General features: G+C 37.8%; 3 protein-coding genes across 5 annotated transcripts in view; 2 read left to right on the top strand and 1 right to left on the bottom strand.

Annotated features, from left to right (window-relative positions):
* Positions 1-5,631, top strand: part of LOC116331294 (AP-1 complex subunit sigma-2) — a 30,197-nt gene extending 24,566 nt beyond the window's left edge. Inside the window, exon 5 of the mRNA XM_031753924.2 lies at positions 2,090-5,631. Coding sequence (XP_031609784.1) covers positions 2,090-2,137 — 48 coding nt within the window. The 3' untranslated portion in view covers positions 2,138-5,631. The remainder of the gene's footprint in view (positions 1-2,089) is intronic.
* A 301-nt stretch (positions 5,632-5,932) lies between these two features.
* LOC116331276 (synapse-associated protein 1) lies at positions 5,933-12,228 on the bottom strand. The gene is made up of 9 exons (XM_039606858.1): positions 11,849-12,228; positions 11,311-11,429; positions 11,150-11,216; positions 10,837-10,910; positions 10,614-10,753; positions 10,361-10,509; positions 8,850-8,896; positions 7,855-7,999; positions 5,933-7,780 (listed from the first exon to the last, which is right to left on the bottom strand). Exons 1-9 carry the CDS (start codon positions 12,024-12,026, stop codon positions 7,653-7,655), a joined length of 1,047 nt encoding a protein of 348 aa, XP_039462792.1. The 5' UTR covers positions 12,027-12,228; the 3' UTR covers positions 5,933-7,652.
* A 2,256-nt stretch (positions 12,229-14,484) lies between these two features.
* Positions 14,485-21,253, top strand: part of shroom2a (shroom family member 2a) — a 47,514-nt gene continuing 40,745 nt past the window's right edge. For 2 of the 3 annotated variants that reach the window (XM_039606844.1, XM_031753829.2), the window contains exons 1-2: positions 14,485-14,775; positions 16,966-17,179. In XM_039606844.1, coding sequence (XP_039462778.1) covers positions 16,973-17,179 — 207 coding nt within the window. In that variant the 5' untranslated portion in view covers positions 14,485-14,775; positions 16,966-16,972. Of the gene's footprint in view, positions 14,776-16,965; positions 17,180-18,485; positions 18,630-21,253 lie in introns of those variants that run through there. The other variant, XM_039606845.1, reaches the window with a different exon arrangement.

Here is a 21,253-nt window from a genome sequence, read left to right as displayed (position 1 = left end):
TAAAGGAAGTTCAGCTGAGTAGCCAGAGACCTTACCAAAACTGTTGATCAGAGTGGACTGATAGAAGTGAGGTTGTGGGATTGGTTAGCCAGAGAATGATGTCATCATTGTATAAACAGGTGTTGTGATTATGTAAACTTGTTGCCATTCTTGTGATGTTATCAGTCTGTATCTGTTTAACTAAATGAACTGGAAATATTTGTCCATTAATGATTACAGATGATGTTGGAGTATTATATAGGAACATGATTGTCACCCACTGGTGATTGTAGTCCTGTTTTAAACCCTCAAGATGGTTGTTTTCATCTTGATTGTGACAAGTAAGGGACAGACCAGACTGAAGGTTGGGGAAACCTACAGTCAGTTGAGACTTAACAAGTCAAAAAGAGTCTTTAGTCTCCTACTAAAAACGCTACGTCCAGATGAACAGAATCAACTTTCTGGCAAAGGCTCTTAGGTTGGTAACTTGTCAGTCACATAGTAAAGCACACCCTGCTTTACCCTTCTTTTGAAGTGTAATGCTATAAACGTAATTTTCAGATGAATTCAGCAAACAATGTGATTTTTACTGGATTTGATTAATGATTCTGTTCCGGTTTTATGTCCCATATATGCTACAACAGCAGCAACATGGTGTGTTCAGGCATATAGACATAGTTAAGACAGCCTGCTGAAGTGTGGGGAAGAAAAGTGATTTAAGTGATTGAACGTGGCATGGTTAAGGTACCAAACTAGGTGGTCTAAGTATTTCAGAAACATCTCTGTGGTTCCTAGAGAATGGTCAGTTCTCTGGACAAAAATGTCTTGTTGATGCGCAGGTATGCAGTAGAGCATCTCTGAACCAAAAACATCTCAAACCTAGAAGCAGGTGGGCTACAGCAGCAGAAGACCGCATTGGGTGCCACTCCTGTCAGCTAAGAAGTTCATGCAGGCTCACTAGAACTGGACAATAGAAAGTTGGAAAAACATCACCTGGTCTAATGAGTCTCAATTTCTGCTGCAGCATTTGGATGGTGGTGTCTGAATGTGGTCTAAACAACATGAAAGCATGGATTCATCTTGTTTTATGTCAAAGATAAGACAGGTGGTGGAGGGGGTGATGTAATGTGCGGGATCCTTTGTTGGGACACTTTCGACCCCTTAGTATCAACTGAGAATTGTTTAAACACCACAGCCCACTTGAGTATGTAGCTGACCATGTACATCCCTTTATGACCACAATATCCATCTCCTGATGGCTATTTTCAGCTGGATAACCCATCATGACACAGAACTCACATCATTTTAAACTGTTTTCTCGGATATGACAATAAGTTCACTGTAGTCAAATGGCCTCCACAGTCACCAGATCTCAATACACTAAATCTTGGGATATGGTGAAACAGGAGGTTCAGATCATAGATGTGCAGCAACTGTGTGATGCTGTCATGTCAGTATAGACCAAAATCTTAGGAATGTTTTCAGCACTTTGCAGAATCTATGGCATGAATAACTGAGGTAGTTCTGAAGTGAAAAAGGGGACCAACCCAGAGGACACGCCACCTGCTGGCCATTATAAAGAATGCAGGTTTAAGACCTATAAGTTACGTACATCTTTAATGTCCAGTCCTATGTATCCTCACGGGGAGTTCTGACGACCAACAGGTAGACCACTAAAATACTGCAGATAGAAAATACAATTTTATTTTGACTATATTACTCCCAACTTTCAACCATAACAGGCTATTTTTCTCTAAAATCTAAAAAAACAAAGCCAAGAGGATGTGCAGAAGTCTATTATCCTCCCAGATTACTTGAGTTAGAAAAGCTGAAAGGTTAAAGGTTCGATTTTTGCCCAGTGGCACCTAAAAACAGCCTAGCCCAGCTTAAATTCACTTTTAAAATCTTCATGTAGATTAATGTGGCTTTGATTAGATTTATAGTATCGAATGTACCAAGGAAATCAATCAGAATCTATTTTACAAGTAATCATTTCCTTAGAATATTTCTGTAGTGCTTCCACTGCTGATAACAGCAGATGAAACACGGTGTGTTTGTGTGTGCGTCCAGCTGAGCGCTTCACTGGAGCTGTGGTTCTTTCTCGTCACAGGAAGCAGAGACCCCGCGCAGCGTGCTGGAGGAAATCGGACTGACATAAACACCATCTTCATCGCCATCCACACTCCTCCATCTGCCAGCTACTCTGCTGTATGTAGCTGATAACAGTTCACCTTTCAACACACACACACCAATATAATTTTCCTGTGCATCTGTGTAACACGACTCTGCCTTGTTTTCTACTGTTTTTAAAGACAAATGATGTAGCACTCTGCGTGTATCTCCTGCTGAGTTATTGATTTGTTTCAGTGTGATGACATTAACTGTTTACCGAGACACAAATCCAGCTTAATTAAGGTTCATGCTGCTTTCAAATCCACACCAGGACGCTGTGCTGAGTGAATTCCTGCTTGACTTTTTTTTTTTTGGACGCTGATGTGATCTCTTTATTCAGTGTGAGGTGTTAGCAGTGTTCTGAATTTAAAATATGTTTGTTAAACCCAAAGAAGTGGCTGTAATACAAAGGCAAGTATTACATTAACAGAGCCAAAAAGTTTTGTTTTCTCTCATATCTGCATTGTGATAATCCTGAACTCAGTATATCCTACAGCCAGTATATTTATTTTTTAATGAATGAGACTTATTTGAATGGGCCAACCCACTTTGATCTCATGCGGGCCACACTAGTATGCCCACGGCATTAAAAATCCTTTTTTGTTCTCATTTGTGCTCAAATTAAACTAAAACCTTCACCACCAAGGGCAGCAGTTTCAGATGTGCGCCGCTGATTCGTTAACCTTAAATATTTCTTGGGCCTGTACTGGACCCCAGGCCGCATGTTTGACACCCCTGCTTTTTTGCATTTTAAACTGAAATTACTGTGAAATAATTTGAAAATTAAGAATTTTCTCTCAGTTTACCAGCAACCCTCGCTCCTATATTTGGTTTCTAAATGACGTTCCAATTAATGCTGAATGCCTTAATCGCTTACTGATGTTACTATTGCATAACAGATATATTTCCATGTCACTGGAACTGAATTTATTTTATTATTTTTTTATTAATGTTTACAGTTTTTTCTTGATGTTTACTACTGTGATTGTTTTGTTTTATTTCAATGAAAACATGTCACTGAATCTGTAGGTAACATTTTATAATAACCATCATATGCACACCGTAATTGGTACCTGAACATTGATAGTGATTTAATGTTAACAAACAGTGAAATGATAATTAAGGATGTGGTTAATGGTCGGATGTTATCAATTTTAGACCACACAGTCAGAGCCCACAGCTTAATTAACTATCAATGTAGCATTTAGTAGCAATGGCTAATATAAAGTGTTACCAAACATTCAACAACAGCTTTTGTACAGCCACAGTACAGATGAGGTGACATTGAGTTTCCAGAAGGTTTACGAACCAGGATATGAACTCATTCAGCTCTTTCTTACTTTACTGGCTAGTCACAGATTTTCTCGTGATGTGGTTTCATGTATAAGTGATAGTGTGTGGTTTACCATATATATGCCGTGTGACTTACAGTGAATAGAAGCTATTCCAGACGGTGTATAAAGTGAAGCAGCTTCAGCATGAGAGCAGATTGTGTGTGATATTACCGGACATGTGTTTACATTATTATTGTCTAAAATAGACAAAAGAGGAAAGTTGTGTTTATTAGTTGAAGTAAATCTTTTAAGTTGAAGATTAAGAGATTTACTTTCTTAATCAGTCAATCACAAACTTTATGTTATTGTTGCAACAGGGTGCACAGAGGATTAATGGGAGCTTGTGTGGAACAGCTGAAGGGACCAAAATAAAATTGATATAAAGAGGCTCAGATTTTGGGTTTGTTAGCGAGATCCGTCCCATTCACATTAAAAGTATTCTTCTCATTTCCAGATAGAACATGATGATTAACACAGCTTTAAGTTCACACTCAGGATAACTGGCTTTGGTGTTATTTGATGGATGTAATCAGGACATAAGCTTAAAATCACTGACTCTGTCTCCAGTCTGTAGTAAATAGTAGTTACTACAGTGTTCCCCGTCTACTCAACTTACAGAGAACTTCACACCTGCTCACCTCATCAGATCATAACGCCACGTCATTTATATACAGTTTATATACAGTCAGCTAAACATACACATTTATGATCAGTTTGCATGGTCTCATGTTCCCAATCCAATAAACATCTTTTTTTCATAATGTCACTGAATATAAACATAGTTGTATAATATAATTATTAGTATAATGCTGACTGCCTGATTACATCTCTGCAGTTTTCATGAACTCATTCAGAAACATTTTAAGCTGAAGTCGTCACTGCGTCCAGCAGAGGTTGAAACAGAGTAGTTATTTGGCTTCATGTTGGTGTTTACCTGTTTCGTGTTCTGAAAGTCGTTCTTTGAGTGCAGGTAAGCATATACTGTAGATTACTGATGTTGTGTTGCATATACTTCTTTTAAAAAAATGTAATATTTGTCAGCTTTTGTCAGCACCAGTCCAGTGCTTGTGAAGAGCATTGTACTTAGAAAACTTGAACGTTAGAGCTTGTAAAGACACCTCCATCACTCCTGTGTTAGATTTTTGTGAAGTGCATCCAACAGGGGGTCTAGTGACATTGTGCTCCACCCATCTACACCCTGAGCTGAGGTCTCATCAGGACTACTCTGCTAAAACCGTTTCACTGTCTTTTGAGTATAAACAACTCTTCGGCCTGTGACAGCCACACACTGTACAGCATGTAAACTACCTATTTACTGTGACACTGCTTAAGTGACCATGCATTAAATAGCAATAGTGTCGTAAATGCACTGAAAAGAATTTACAGCCGCTTGGATGAAAAAACAAATGTTTAACACATTTAAAGTGGACCTGTTCTGCTGATTTCCCTTCTCTTTGACTCTGTTAGTGTCGCTTTGCATGATTCGCAGTTGAAAAAATAATCTGGGCCTACATGCAACTCAGTTCATCTCCTGAAGCTAGCCAAGCTGCTCCTGATTGGCTGCCCCTCGTAAACTTGTTTTACAGCAGGTGGGCGTGTCTATTAGGGATATCCAAAAAATAGCAAAAAATAAGAAAAACTGCCTGAAACTAAATTTTTGGCTCAAAGAAATGACTTTTACGTACATCCACCATCATAACAGTATAAGACAAAAAATAAGGAAAAGCATAATAGGTCCACTTTTAGATACACTGTAAATGCCTTGGGCACAGGACTGTACAAATATCATAAAGTGGTGTCTATTTTCTGCTCTGTGCAGGTTTGTTTTAATCCAAACGTCACAGCCCGTTTACACTTTGAACTACTCTTAAGCCTCTGGCTGTTTTCTATAACCTCACATGAGCATTTTTCATGTACAACTGATAGTGTGTGGTTTACAGTATATCGGCAGTGTCACTTATGGAGAACAGATGTTATTCCATACTGTGTATAAAGTGAATTATACAGCAGCTTCAGCGTGAGTGCCGAGCAGCCTGTGTGTGATGTGTTTACAGCTATTATTGTCTGAAATGGACAAAAAAAAAAAGAAAGAGGAAGGTAATGTTTTGTTGTCAGGTTCAGCAATAAAGAGAGAGTGTCACAAACAGCCGGGCTCCTCTCATTCATTCAAGTCTCACTCACAGCACACAGCTTTTCAATGATGTTAATGTTAATGTTAATGTAAAAAAGATAAGGGGGGAAAAGTCCCAAAAAACATTTTTAGGTTGAAGCTCCAGCACCCTTCATTATTTGACTTTATGTTTTATACAATGGCCTTTATCAAATACCCCAAACAATATTTTAATTAAAATAGGTGGTTTCTTTGTATTTAATGAGCCAGAAATCTTACATACACCAAACTGATTTACGACACTTAGTTACTGAAAAAAATCCTCTTTTTCTTGCTCTATGATGTGGATTACTTTTTTATACATTAAGTATCAGATAACAACAGGTAATAACAAACTTCAAGTTTAATAAAGTGTGACAGTACAAACACAGCAGAAAACACAACATGGACATTACAGAATAAAATCTGACATAAACAGGAGGAAGACTGCTTCGGACCGGCATGGCTTCACATTAAACAATGCATTCAAAAAAACTGCATGTTCACTCATCTGTTTAATAAATTTGATGAAATACACAGGGTCCAAAGCCTGTAGGTGTTTTATTAACAGCCTTTAAAACGCATGACAAACCAACAAATCATTTGTATGTATGAAAAAGGGTGGCTCAGTCGAGGATAAACTTTGAAAAACGTACTTCACTGGTTTTGTGAAATTCTCCAGACCAACACTAAAATCTCTGGTTTAATGAGTTACAGAGAATCTTCACTGTTCATAGTCCGGTGTAACATATCAGCATTTCTGCCAGAAATGTAGCTTCCACACAAGCCTGCTGTGCAAACGAAGCAGCGCTTGTATTTTTCCTTCAGTATGTTGCTTGTTTTTTTGCCATAGCCTCACATAGTCTGTATGATGAAAGACTGTATATAAATAATGGGCACAGCCACTGTGTTGTCACATGTGACGCAAACTGGTTGTCTTTAGTGTCTCAGCTTTTTAAAACCGAGGTACAATGGATCTGACTGTGAAACCCAAGAATGCTGTAAGCTCATTTGTTAATGACTTATCAGCCACAACTTAGCCCCGCCCTGAAGCACATCCTGCTTTATTGTCCATAATCCATACAATAATTTATCAAATGAGCTTCACTTTGTGTTCAATAAAACATGAAACTACCGATTCAGGCTGTGAATTCATCACAAACATGTTTACAGAGATCATGGATTACAGGAGCTGAAGGCTGAGTTACCATAAACCTCTACACAACTGGAGGTCTTTCTGAAACAAGAGTCACCCCCTGCTGGCTGTTAAAAGAATGCAGGGTAAAGCCACTTCCACACTGGCTCCACTTCAGTGCTCAGAAGTAGCATCCATCTTTCATAGATTAAGTCCATTGCTGTAACTAGTAACAAAGCTCTATGCTTGATTGGCAGACTTTTACACCAGATGCACCAGGAAGCTTTTGCTTGTTAGGTGAACACATAAAATAAACTATGGAGCCACTACTGGGCATGCTACCCTTTGGCCCAACTTCTGGCTCCAAAAAAACAACAGGGCAGCCAAAATGCTAATACTGAGGCTTTAAAATGTGGAGTCCAAAACCAGTGTGATGTGTCACCATGGCTACAGCCATCTTTCATATACAGTCTTTTTAACGGCAAACTCAAAAACACAGTAGATGAAAGTAGATATTTGACTTTTGATTACTGGTGGAAATTCATGTGCTGCAAATCAAACTTTTCATCCGTAACATGACATCAAGTTGGTAACTTAGTCACCCACCATGCAGAGTGAGCTAGATTATCGAGAAAATATCTTTATTAGCTTTAATCCTGATAACAAATCAGGTAAAGTAAAAAAATATATACTGTAAACTTCTATTAATGTGGGACATATTGTCTTTGTAACATCCATTTTCTCTTCACATTTTGAATTAAACACGCATGAATGCAAACTTCCCAGCTCTTCATCTGGGGAGCGCATGGATGCACAGAAAGCTGTTGGAAGACCGAAGATGTAAGAAATCACCAAAGAGCCTCTGAAGGTGTCGCTCATTACTCTAACTCTCCTCCTTCAGCATCTCTTCGATCTCCTTGTCCCAGTTATCATCATGGGTTTCGCTGTCAGCCAACACGTCGTACTCCTGAAGTTCTTCCTGCAGCTCTCTCTCCCAGTCTGGCATCTCCTCTGAAAACAAAAAAGAAAACACACTGAGCTCACACACACACAGTACAATGTCCCAGTTTAACCACAGCACTCACCCTTCTCTGCATTTAGGTTTTCCCTCTTGTCCAGAACCAGATCTCGCATCTCTCTGCACAGGTCTTCCTTGTTGATCTCACAGGAGTCAAAAGTATCACTTACAAATTCAGACACGTGCAGACTGGTGGAGAGCTCTTCTTCATCCTTTCACAACACAAACAGAAGCTCAGATTCAGCTGTAAAATCTGCTTTATAATGACCTTTCTGCAGCAATAATAAATAATAAAACTATTACCTTTAATTAGTTAACTTTTTACCATCAACAAACAATGAAATGACAGTGTTTGCAAAACCTTATAAATGATTAATGGTCGCAGAGTAGTGTGTGTGTATAAATATTATCTAGATCAGATGGCGGTGGTGTAAATCACATGACTGAACCTGGAGGCCGTTCTTTGTTTCCTGATTCGCTCTCTGTTCAGTTTTTTTCCCACCAGCTGACTGGTTAAATTCAGGCACCAAAACCAACAAAAAGATGAAAAGTTTGTGTTTTCGGTTCAAATAAAGTTATGAGAGTGAGCAGCAGTAGTTAAATATTTATCACAAAACCACAAAAACAGCCGATAATCATTAAAAAATAAATACCCCTTATAAAACACATGTGCCAATCAGAATTAACCTGAAGAATCTCTTATCAAATATAATACAAAATTCAATATTAATGACCAGCAAATATTAACAGTAAAATAATCCCTTACTGTATCTTTTATAAGACTATTAAGTTGTCATTTATAAAAAGTAGGTATCATAGCATGTTACTGAGGTTGTTGTTTTTTTATCCCTATAAGGTTTCATTAACCACTGATAAGAAAAACTCACTCAGTGTCACTAAAATCACAAACATGAAGAAAAGTAAAACATTTTAAATTTGTTTTTTTTATCCTCTGATAATTGAGATATGTAAGAAAAGCTTTCGAAAACACGAAAACACATATTCTGCCAGCCTTTGTTTAGGATTATTTAGATCTCAGAGGTTAAAAACAGGTAGTCTTACCTCACTTGATTTTGGTTGGAGACTGCTGGCTTTTGATTTAACTGCATCTGCAAAAATAAATAAATAAATAAATAAATGAAATGAAATGTCATCATTGTGAAAAGTTAATTAAGGGAAAAATGTGATATTCAAAATGTTCTAATACTAATAAAATGTTTTTTAAAATCCCACTGCTATCAGGACAACAAGAAAAGTTAAATTGGTTTTTCACACTATACGTTCATACAAAAGCGTGCATCAGTCTGCAGGAGGGTGGAGCTAGATCTTACTGATCAAAATGCTGCTTCTGGAATCACATCATTACCTGGAGCCAAAGAGCATGCCTTTTCAAACCTAATGGTGCTTTTAACATTGCCTTTAAGCACAGACTGTATATAAACGATGAGCTGCCGGGTCTGAAAATTCAAACCAACCCCAAAATGTCTTAAACCTGAATGCTCTCCAATGACCAGCAGAGGGCGACGCCTGTGGCTGCAAGTCAGGATGTATATAAGTCTAGGGCCGAAAAGACCCTCTGCTTCTTTATTGAAAAATCCGATTAGTTTGTGGTCTCACTCTAAAACATTTGATTTCTTCATGAACACAACTGACCTATCTCTGATTTACAAGTTGACCATGTATGAGAGTGTTGTCTATGACGTCCTCTCCATTGTGACATCTACCTTTTAAAAAGCAATGACGAAAACACTCAGCCTTTAAAAACAGGACTTCTTAAACCATTTCCCCATCTTATGTATACAGTCTAAGCCACAAGTGTCAAACATATCATTGATGGGACAGAGCTGGAACATTAGAGGGTCTAATCCTGCTCATGACAGCTTTACAAACTGTGTACATTGAAAATAAATAAATAAGTACAATTATTCAAAACACTGTGACTCTTGGTGTTGTAAGAGCATTACTACACAAGAAGCATGTTAAGATCTAGATGTTAAGATCTAGTAGCACAAGGATGTTTTTGTTAAATTACAAAATAATTCACATGTGAATATTTTGTGGCTTTATAGATGTGCAGTTGAAAAGTGCAACAGCATGTAATGAGATATACTGATGGGATTGCACTGTTTTTTCCTTCTGACATCTCCGGCTGTTTGCCATTTTTAATGGATTGTTCATTGAATACATCTGTACTTGTACTTTTTCAAAAAGAAATTTTTTTACTGACTTTTTATGTTGCTGTGCAGCGTTTTTGCTCATTCAATCCATTTAAGATCAAACTGGACTGTATGTGGCCCATTAAATAAAAACGTGTTTCACTCTGTGCTCAGAAAGGTCCTGAAGTTAACTCACTTTTTGCTTCATCACACAATAAACCTGAACTCTCTGTTTTAACTAGAAATGCTACCAGTCAAAATCAAAACAAATCTTCCTTGAATACTAAGATAAAGAATTACACAAATACTTACAGTCATATTTGTACATTCTTACATTTTATCAATTTTCATATCATAGCTTTAAAAATCAACCTCAGTATTTAATGCAGAGGTTTTACAGGAGAGAGCAGACTGTACCCTTTTGATGAGGATCTTTGCAATGGGAGGTTTTCTTCACATCAATCCACTCAGCCGCCTGTTGGGCTGCGAGAGCTGTGAGCTGAGCCGACTGTTTTATCAAAGACACGCGGTAGAAGTAATTCTTCCAAAAGACTTCCTCTTTCACCCTGAGGAGAACAGCATGGAGGAAAACACAGTCACCCCTGAGGGATGCAGGGAGGCTCACATTGAAAACACAGCAGTTAACGCAGTTAATTTATGACACACTCACTGTTTGGGGACCAGATGGAAGCGCATCTTCCTCAGGAGCTCGTCTTCCTCCAGCATAACCATGGCGACTGGATACATTTGGTCAAAGTCAAAGTAAAACTGCACCCCAGCAGGGGGGTCGCGCAAAAAATTTCTTTTATCCTGAAACAATGAAGTAAAGTTACAGTGAGGCATAATTTAAGTAACTTTCTATAATAAATGTAGTGCTTTCTAAATATACTCACAGCTGAGAGAGCTAATATCTGTTCCTGTATGGCGTCCTCTTCATTATAACCCACCCATGGAGGCACAGCAGCACCTACGAGCGGCGAAAAGCAGCAGAGATGTTCTGACGTGTTCTGAAAATATTTTTCAACTACAATTAAATCTAAATTTTAATTAATGATGAAAAACCGATTTACAGTTTGGTCCACATGTTTGTGGACAAAGACGCATTTTCTGTGCACCAGCACTGTTGATTTTTAATCAAATATCTACATCAATTAAAAGAGCTTTTGTTACATTTCATGGTCATAAGTACACAACAGAAGTACTCACCATACTCTTTAGCTCTTTTCTCCTGAACAAACCTTTCTTGTTCCTTCTGGAAATCACCCAAAATGGTCTAAGGGAAGAAGAACAAACCTTCAAATATTCCAAACTTACCCTAAATAGTAAAAACCTGATATCAGCCTCAGACAATAGATTAAACTTTTCACCTTATCAATAATTCCACTGATCTTCCCCTCCTCCACGCTCTTCTTTAAGGTTTGAGCTGTTTCTACTACGGACTCAGATAATTTTTTTGAGGCGCTGCTGGCAAAATTATAAATGTAACCTGTAAAGAAGCCAGAATAACACACATTACTGTATTGCATAGTTGCAATTAATCAACAAATGGAGAAAATAATCAGCAGAATAATAGATTATCAAAATAACCATAAGTGAAAGTTGCAATTACAAAAGAATCCAAAATGAGCATCACCTAAACAAACTACAAGAGGTGCAATTTTAAAACATAAGTAATAACTTGAAGAAAACATTTCAGTTAACTATAATGAAAGTCAAATCTGATAGTGGATGACTATAAGGCAGCTACCATCACAAATTGATTTGTTTGTATTGTAATGCTTTCTCCCTAAAGCTCAAATCGTGCCTCTCACTTATACAAACAATAAGCTAAAACCTATAAAAACTGACCACAAAACCAAAACAATGAGAAACACAACAACAATATGTGGACTGCAGCGGACTCACCACTGAAACCTTTTGCTTTCTGAAGAAGCTGAGCGTCTGTCCCAGCATCTCTGCCCTGCTGGTCGCTCGGTTTGTTTATTTCACTACAGCGTTTTTCTTCGTTAGCATCAGCAGGCTCTTCTGCAACTTGGCCGCTTTCTTTCTCTGCTCCAAGCCAGCTTGACCAGTTCTTAAACATACTTTACGTATTTAGTCTAAATAGATTAAAATAAGTTATTTAACATGCTCTAACTATGCCTTTTAAACTCTATAGTTTAGTTTTCCGACAGTTTAAAACTTATGTGATGGCTACTCAAGTTTCACCTCTGACCCACTTCCGCGAATCGTTGTCCCATCTGGTTTGAGCTAACCGACCATCCGTAGTTGTGGTTGTCATGGAAAGGAACACTCTGAATGGATTCCCCCTTCTTACCGGCGTTTCAGAAAATTATAAGAGTTTCTATCGGACTTTTATTCCTCGTGATTGTATAAAGTCACCCACAGAGAGAGAAAAAACAACAACTTTGCTACATGATAGCTGTAGCGGTGGTGCACAGAAAAATGAGACGATCGGAGTTTTACATTCTCTTTAAGTCTTTTATTCATTAACAAACGGCTAGGTGGTGAGGTAGCAAAACTAGCGTTATAGTTACAGCAGCTGTTGCTGTATTGTAAAAACTGATAATGAAAATTTTAGTGCACATAATAACCATACAGCAGCTCATAATATTCAGAGTTCATTCATGTGTGCTGTGATTTATTTTTATTTACTTAATGGCTCTGAGCCAAAATGTAAGAAGAATGCAGGATATTCACAAGGATAGCTACACTAGCAACTCTGCATTTTTGAGCATTTTTGGAATAAGAAGCATGACAGTAAAATTATGCGCATGAGAAAATAGCCCAATTACGTGGCTAATATTTGTTTTGGTTTTTTTGGCCTGTGTACATATTTAAACAATAATTTGAATGTGTTTAAAGGTACAGTAAAGAATTTTTGAGGATATGAAACAGAAAAAAATAATATTGTACTCATAAATATACATTGATTAGTGTTTTTTTTATTGCGTCTTCCAGCAAACTGATACATTGTTGTAAACTTCCATTAAGAATACATAGGAACGGGCAATGGCTTGAATGCAGTGACTGAAATAGATATCACTATTACTTCTAAATGTTTTAAGTATATGGCCAAAGATCGGCCTAACTAATAAAAGCACTTTTAAGAGACACAAGTTTTAAAGGTTTTATTAGTTTTACAAATAATTAAGATTATTTCATCACAGATTATAAAGGAAAAATATACACTAGGATTAACTAATAAACAAAGCTAACATAGTTAACACATCTGAATATTAATTGTATTAGAAGAACTTAATAGAAAAGTTAAAAATTTATTTGGAATAACGTATTAGTTATGCTAAAATAAAGACAGTATAAAAAACAGAGCAATCATTGTGAGACAGATTGAACATTGCCTACATTTTAAAACTGATCTCACAGCATGCTACAACAAAATAAGAAAAAAACACACAAATAAATTAATTATTGTAAAAGTAGAACAACAACAGTTTATCACACCATCCTCAACTGCATCCAGTTGTAACCTTGCACACTGCTTCTCAGTCTGCAGCCCTCTTCAGCTCTGCTTCTCAGGCCTGAAATCCATTAATCAGTGCTATTAATGAGTTTGTAGATAATGAGATGCTGACCAGATCAGACATCAGCAGATATCAGCAGAGCGCAAATGAAGTCTGGCTATCAAAATCTTTGAGTAGCTGTCATGGATTGAACCGCCGTCAGAGATGCAGCAATGATGTTCTGTGTAATGAATTTCAAATTTTGATTCATCGAACCACACAGCAGTTTCCACTTTACCTTGGGCTATTTTAAACTAAATTAGACCCATAGAAAATGACAGTGTTGCTGGATGATGTTCACATATGGAGCTTTCACCTGTGGTTTTGGATGGTACAGTGAACTCTGTTATAATACAGTTATTTCTGGAAGTGGTCTTTAACCTTGTCGCTTGCACACAGAGATTTCTCCAGATTCTCTGAATCTTTTCATCATATTATGTACTGTAGATCATGAGATCTACAGTACAAAGTCTTCACAGTTTATACTGAGGTACAGTATTTTGAAATTAATCTGTAATTTGTAGATGCAATTTTTTGCAGACTGGTGAAACTCTGCCCATCTTTACTTCTGAGAACCTGTGCCTCTATGCAATCATGGTACTGACCTGCTGACAGTCTGATTGGTTATGAAATGTTACTCCAGTTGTTTTATTTTAGTACTTCTTACCTTTCCAGAGTTGTTTTCCACCTGTCCCAACTTCTTTGAGATGTGTTGCTGCATTCAAGTTCCACATTAGCTAATAAAAGAATTCTCCTACAGATTTTAATTCTGTCTCTGTCCATGATTAAAACCCAAATAAGAGTTTATTTATTTGGCTAAATAAAGTGGGAAAGTAGAAATATAGGTATAGTTACTACGTAACGTGTTTATCAGTTTTTATTTAATATTATCACTAAAATTAGCCCTTTTAGATTGCACTTGCTTGTTCTTCCCGCCTTTCCTTTTGGCTAACGGTAGGTGTCGCACTTGCGCTGCAGCTTTGTTCTGCCACACTTGTTATCCCTGCTGTCCATGGATGGAGCTAGTTTAGCTTAGCTGATTTAACCTCTCCCGAGTGTGTCAGTGTGTCGTTCTCGGTTTGTAACATGAAGTAGGAGGATACGGCTGGAGCTGCTGCTTTGAAACAGCGTAAGGTCGCCACTTCGTTTAAGAGTTAGCGTACGATTTATTTTTTTAAAAGTTGTTCCTTTTAAAATAAAACCAGTTAAAAAAGATGAAGTATGTGTAACGTAAACCTGGGATATTACTCCGTGCCAACCCGACGAAGCTTTCCTGTTCACCGGTTCATCCAAAACTTGGATTCTCAGGTAAGGTCCGCCGTTTCAGAGCGACTTTGTAATATTTTCTTCCCAAAATAGCTGCGCACCTATGGAGTAGGTGAGTTTGTTTGATTTTGCTGGTGTGGGACGAAGTTTGTGTTACCTATGTGAGCGAGCAGGTCGGTGTTACTCGGCTTATTTGGTGGTTGAGCCGAGGATGGTTTCCATTGTGCTGCTGGTGTATTAATTCTCTCGCATGTAAGAGCATTAAGTTTAAATCACCCTGTCTGCAGTTTGACAACAACAGGTGTTACAGGTTTCCTGCTTTAGTCTCCCAGAGCTCCGTACAGATGGACGTAGAAGATATTTTATGACTTAAAGAAGTTAATAAATGAACGTCTGCATGTTCGTGGTAGGGCAGGTTCCTTTCAAAATAAGAGCCCTAAATCCAATGTTCTGTCCGTGTTATTTTTCAGGCGTTTTTATTTAGTCTTAAATATGTCTTATTTCTTATAGTTCCGCTCAGTTCAGCTTCCAGAGTGTTTTTACTTTCCCAGTTTACCTTTTATTTCTTAATTTGTTTACTGTCTCATCACTTTTTATATATAATCTAATGTGCACTGTGGCTCATTCCATATAAAATCAACTTATGTTATTTTGTTCAGTAATTTCAGTATATTAAATAAAGTTTTGTCTTCATTTCCTGAATTTTTTCAGAATTGGAGTGCCTCGAAGTACATACGGGCGGGTTGAAATGTAGTTTTCTCAAGCATTTTTAAACCCTCATAAGTTCATATCAGCGGGAGATATCTACATAAATTTTTCATGGCTGAAAAACACTTTTATGCTTTGTCACAAAGTACTGCGAAGTGAATCAAAAGCTAAAATCTTTGTTTGGGGCATTTTTTTTTCTATAATCAGCTCTGAGCATCATTATCATGGGATATAACAGAGTTTCTATAGCAGCTGTATCAATTTAATGTCTGTGAAACAGAGTAACAGAAACAGTCACTGGCACTCTGGAACTTTTGCCTGTTTCCTGATGATTCACTGGAGACTTTTATATGACATATCTGCATATGGGATAGGTGGCTGGTGAAAACATGTTACATTATTTCAAAGGTTCCCTTTTTTACCTACATTTTGATACCAGGCCCATCTTTTAGTCAGGATGTGTTCTGTGCTAAAAGACTTTTTTTAATATGGTCAACACTCAGGAATTTGGTGGACAGAAGGAATCCTGGTTAGAAGTTGAGCCGGTGTTGCAGCAGCCAAAACATTAAATATAACCTGCCGCCAAATAGTTTAAAGAAAGTACAAAACTTGACAAGACAAGGTAGCTCAGTAAGGTAAAAATAAACAAAATAAACAAGTTTTATAACATTTTTAAAAAGTAAAACAAAAAAAGGAGCGCTGTAAATAAATTTTAACAAGTAATTGCCAAGTAAAAAGCTCAATAGAGGGACTTCAGTTAGTAAAAAATATAAACAAAATACAATACAGGTGTTGTGGTATATGCCAGGAACGATTTTTACTGATGTATCAATAGCCATAGCATCATGTATGTTGTCTCATATGAAAACTGGAGATGAACTCGTGTTTATGAAGTGCTTTTCTAGTCCTACGGATCTTCAAAATGCCTCAGACTAAAAGACAGCATTTTATTCTATGCCCTTTAGGCCCTTTATTCACCTCAAGAACTTATGTCTTTTGAAGGAAGATATGAATCCTATGAGGCGTATAGTGCTAAACACCGCACCACATGATATTTGGTCTCTAAAAATACTTCTGGACCTCAAAAATTACAGTAAGTGTCTGTATGGCTGTGGTAGTTTTTGTGTGATCTTGGTGACAAACTGCAGTGGTTACATAGCTCTTAATTTACAGTGAAACATCTTATCAACCAGTCTAATTCAGAGTCTTTAAGTTTTTCCAGCCACTGGTATGTGACACATTATTAATAAAAAAGTCAGTAGTTTATTTTTTAGCCAGTGGAAGAGATGCAGAAAGTGATGAGTTCATTGAGTTGATTTCAATGGGAGTTACATCTTTGTGTCATCAGCATATCACTGGGACAAACTGTGCTAAAATGGTATGCGTTGGAAAGTATGCAGAAATAGACTGGACCAAACAATAAGCCTTATGGAAACGGTCCGCTGTGGTAAACTATTATTTTAGAACGGTACCCATTATGATGTATTGACTGGATATCTATCTCTCCTTTTTTTACTTTTATAGCAGTACAATGGATGCTGAAGGATATAAAAATGATCTGCGCTGTACAGAAGCGGAGAGCTTTTGGCATGTGGTGCAGAAATCAGGAGATCTGGAACAGAGGAGCAGAGACTGTGAGAGCTTCAAGCTGGTGGAAGTATTTCTGTCAGGAGGTGCCCCGTGGGGGTTCACGCTCAGAGGGGGACTTGAACACCGGGAGCCACTGCTCATAACCAAGGTAAATATTTTCATGTAGTCTTTTTATAGTAACCACAGGTGAGAGTTAAGGTGCTGAGTTTGTGAGTCAGAGAGCAGGATCTAATGCTTTTTAAAAAAAAAAAAATCTAATCAAGCTTTTGAATTTCATCTTTTTAAATGTTTTTTTTATTCAGACAGTGATGCCATGCTCTGATTTTTCATAGGGATGTAGAGGTCAAAGTTTTTGTCTGATGTATTGCTCAGTTTTCATTTTGATTTAAGGACTTTAAAGAAATGTTATAAATGATTATACTTAGTGGTTTGGTAAATTTTCAATAGCTGTCATAGATCACCCATGGACAAAATACAACAAATTGATGATCTCAATTGTGCTGCTGATGTCCTCAAACAAAACAACCTCCCCGCTTCAAAAAAACAAAACAAAAAATGTACCTTGACAGTGTGCACCTACATTAAAAAACAGAGCAAATATCAGCTGATTCTTCACTGAGCCTCTCATCCCTCGGATGGACTCAAGCTCCATTATCTTGGGCTATGGTTTGCCTCAGAGAGCTCTGGGCAGCAGCTCGCAGCAGAATAAGGTTGACCGTCACCAGCTGCAGTTCAAGACGGTGGAGTTAGTTCGTCCAATCGCAGGATGAGTGTAACAGCGACCAGCCTGCTGAAACAGGAAAATGAGACGGGAAGGGTCGGTGCGCACTGTGTGGTGTTGACTGAACTTTAAGACTAAGACTAAGGGAATGTGGATTGTCCTTTTAATATGAAGGAAAAACCACCAACAATGTGTATTATGTAATTCAGCGTTGTGCTCTCTGATTACTAGATCAAAATCAGTCTGCCCCTCTCAAGAAGGATGTTGCCCATCCCTGGTACAGACTTCATTCATACATGTGTTTTCATAATTTTTTTTTCAGTTTCTTGTGTAATATTTCAGTGTAAGCTGCTGTTATTTGGCTAAAGTCAGCATTTTAAATCCCCGAAACCTAAACATTAAACAGGTCAAGCACCATATCTCATTTGCTATGTGGGTGTTTACATGAGCTGCAGTTTGCGTACAGCACCCAGGAGGAGGAGAGTGTGTAACCACAGAGCCTGCCAGTCAGCTCTCAGACCTCAATGAACCCTCACTGTAAGCTCATTTCTCTGTTGACTGTGTAATGATTGACAACAAAAGACCTTGCTAGTTATTTGACTCGGTAAAATACCAGCAGCTGTTTGTTGGGAGCTGTGGCACTGCTTGGTCTTAGTTTGTCATTCCTGTGTTGACGTTCCAAAGTCCATCCCAGATGGGTGAAACTCCACCACAGGACACTTAGGACCACTGCCACCCCGCAAACGTGATTGAAATGACTCGCATTCTGACTGTTTATGAGTTTTTTTGGTTTGTTGGTGTCAGTATTTATTACTAATGTTTTGGCCCTGAACATCATAATAAGGACCAACAGAAGCGGACCTGTTTGGATCAGATGGTGAGATGTTAACTCTTTACTTGCAGCTTTTTATCTGTAAAATATTTAATTCATTTTTTTTTTCAGACTCTTTCCTAGTTGGTGGAATTATTCTTAATAATCTCATAAGTGAATTAGTCATGGCTAGGATTTAACAGAGTTTAGTTAGCTGTCACTTAGCCTCTGGTCAGTGTTATTATATCTCACCTGGATATTTGCTTTCTCATACTTCTGTGCTGGGTTAGATTTCATTTGGAGGAAAGCTCGTGGTGCCAGGATCTGGGGAGGAATGCTGCTTTGTTTGATTTTCTAAATGTAGTGAATTATCCATGACAGTTTGAAGCCCACTGGAATGGCATGACGGGATGAATTAAATCGGGGTTAGTGATTTGTGCTCTTTTGGAGTGGCTCTCAGATTATAAGCAGTGATTTATGAAGGTCGGTTGGTGAATTATTTGGATTAACTAGATGAAGATGCAACCAAACCTCCTGTTCTTTCTGGTTGATAGGAGGAAAAAAATTAAGAGCATTTCTCTCTTTTGCCCAAACAATGACACACATAGGTGAAAGTGCAGATTAGTTGGAGGGTAAGCCTTGGAACATGGTGAACAAAAACTAATAAAACAAGTCATGTAAAAATGCTTTAGTTGGTAAAGAAACACAATCTAACTTAACTTAAACAATAATATGTACTTAAAAATGTATTAAAATGGTAAGAGAGGAATTCTCTTTAGTTTTAGTCTTTTTGGACATGTGTCAACACAACCATCACAATCCTTTGTTGGCTGTTTTTGTGCCTTCATGTGCAAGAGTGGCACATGTGAGCTAGAATGAACTCTTAATAGTTGTTCAATTTGCAGTTTAACAGTAAAGCTCTGAGGGGGGAAAAATTTAAGAAAAGTTAGACTAGTGGTGTGCTGCTGGGCCGTGTACAACTACATTTGTAGTACACTAAGCTGAATCCCTGCCATCGTGATGTTGTTTGCACTTATATTCAAGGCTGGTGTGTTTACATTGCTCTGCTATCATGAGTGAAACTGATCATGTTTAACTTGAAGCTGCTAAATGTTGAACAAGAGTTATATTTACTGACACAGTGGAAAAGAGTACACTTTAAAACCAGCCAAGTCCATACGCGGATTGTTAGAGTTATGAAACTTCATATTATCCCATTATTTTCTTTGTGCTCATCAAAATGCTGTGTTTGTACTGCATATTGTTACCACACACACCTATCATGGTGGTTAGGGTCTGTGTCATTGTTACATCTCTTCATGTTTCTGGGAAAGTACCCGTCAGGCTGTGTCATAGATACAGTATCGCTGTATTAGAACTCAAGCATGACATTGCAGGAACTTCACACCTTCGGTAGCGTCCTGTACTTCACCCATAGTTCAACTTACTTTTCGGTATCCAATTTAACATTTGGCCCCAGTCAACTCTGTGAGGTGTAAAACTTCATCAGTGATGACACAAACCCTCACCTTCTGTTTTTTTTTTTTTAGCAATGAGCAAGAAAGACTTTCAGGGGGAAAAAATGCAAAACAGTTTTTGATATGTTCCAGTTAGAATGATAATTTTGTTTTGTTTCCCGAGTCTTCTGAGAACAGTTTTTTAAAAACAAAAAGTACATGTTTCGATAACAGAGACTTAAGCTTGGGGTTATCAGTGATGATGGCCTGGACCTTATCATGTTAAAGGGTTAAATCAGTAGTTCGAACACTGTGTAAAACAAATCAGCAGTAGATTTTAATAGTTAAAAAAAAAGACTTTTCTTCATATTTTATGTGTCCAAAATGGCAGTTTAATTAATTTCCTGAAATACACAGAATTATTGTTTATTTTCTTTCTCCTCCTCATCACTCTGGACTGCACCATTGAAGTAGAAGTAACCTACAGCCATCTCAGTCTTATAGTGTTTGCTTGTAGCTCATATTTTTGAGTGGAAATTAATTTGATTAGAGATTTCCCCAATAACGTGATCAGACAGATGCCAAATAAGGGCCCTGATGGCAGCACATCGGAAAGAGAGCGGGGCTGTATTCCAAGCTGAAGGCTACACCTTACAAATGACCACATCCAACCATATTTCTTGCCATCCAACCATATTTGCTCCATTGTTAAAAGGTTGGATGAGGTACAACTTAGAATAACATTGCAAAGAGCCGCACACTGTTCCCTGTCGACAGGTCAGCCAGTACCAGCAAGGATGGACCAGCAAAACGGGATGTGGATTGTGTTTATGTAAACAATCCCTGGTGTAAGAACGTGGTGTATTCCAGACCTAGAATACATCATGGTTAGGTCCTGGCCGTTCTATCATCTCAAGGGATAATTGCAGTCTAAATAACTGCAAGCTAATGCTACGTTAGTACATGAACACATGTACACTTTGCCATTAGCAAATATCAGAACTCGCATCCAGAAGAAGTCTTCACTCTCACTATGGACTTTAACCAGGCTAACACCTTTTCGTTAATTTCACCGGAGTGTCAAGTGTCATACAAGGCACAAGAATGTACTGGATTGCGTTTACACAAATCTAAACAATGCATTCAGGGCTTTACCCTGTTCCAACTTAACACACTGGAGATATTTCTTTGCTAATGCTACCTGAAAATAAACCAGTAATCACCGCAATAGCT

The sequence above is a fragment of the Oreochromis aureus genome, linkage group 23 (genome assembly GCF_013358895.1).
Source record: "Oreochromis aureus strain Israel breed Guangdong linkage group 23, ZZ_aureus, whole genome shotgun sequence".
NCBI lineage: Eukaryota > Metazoa > Chordata > Actinopteri > Cichliformes > Cichlidae > Oreochromis > Oreochromis aureus.
Note: the sequence above shows the minus strand (reverse complement) of the source record. Positions and strands in the feature narration are given on the sequence as shown.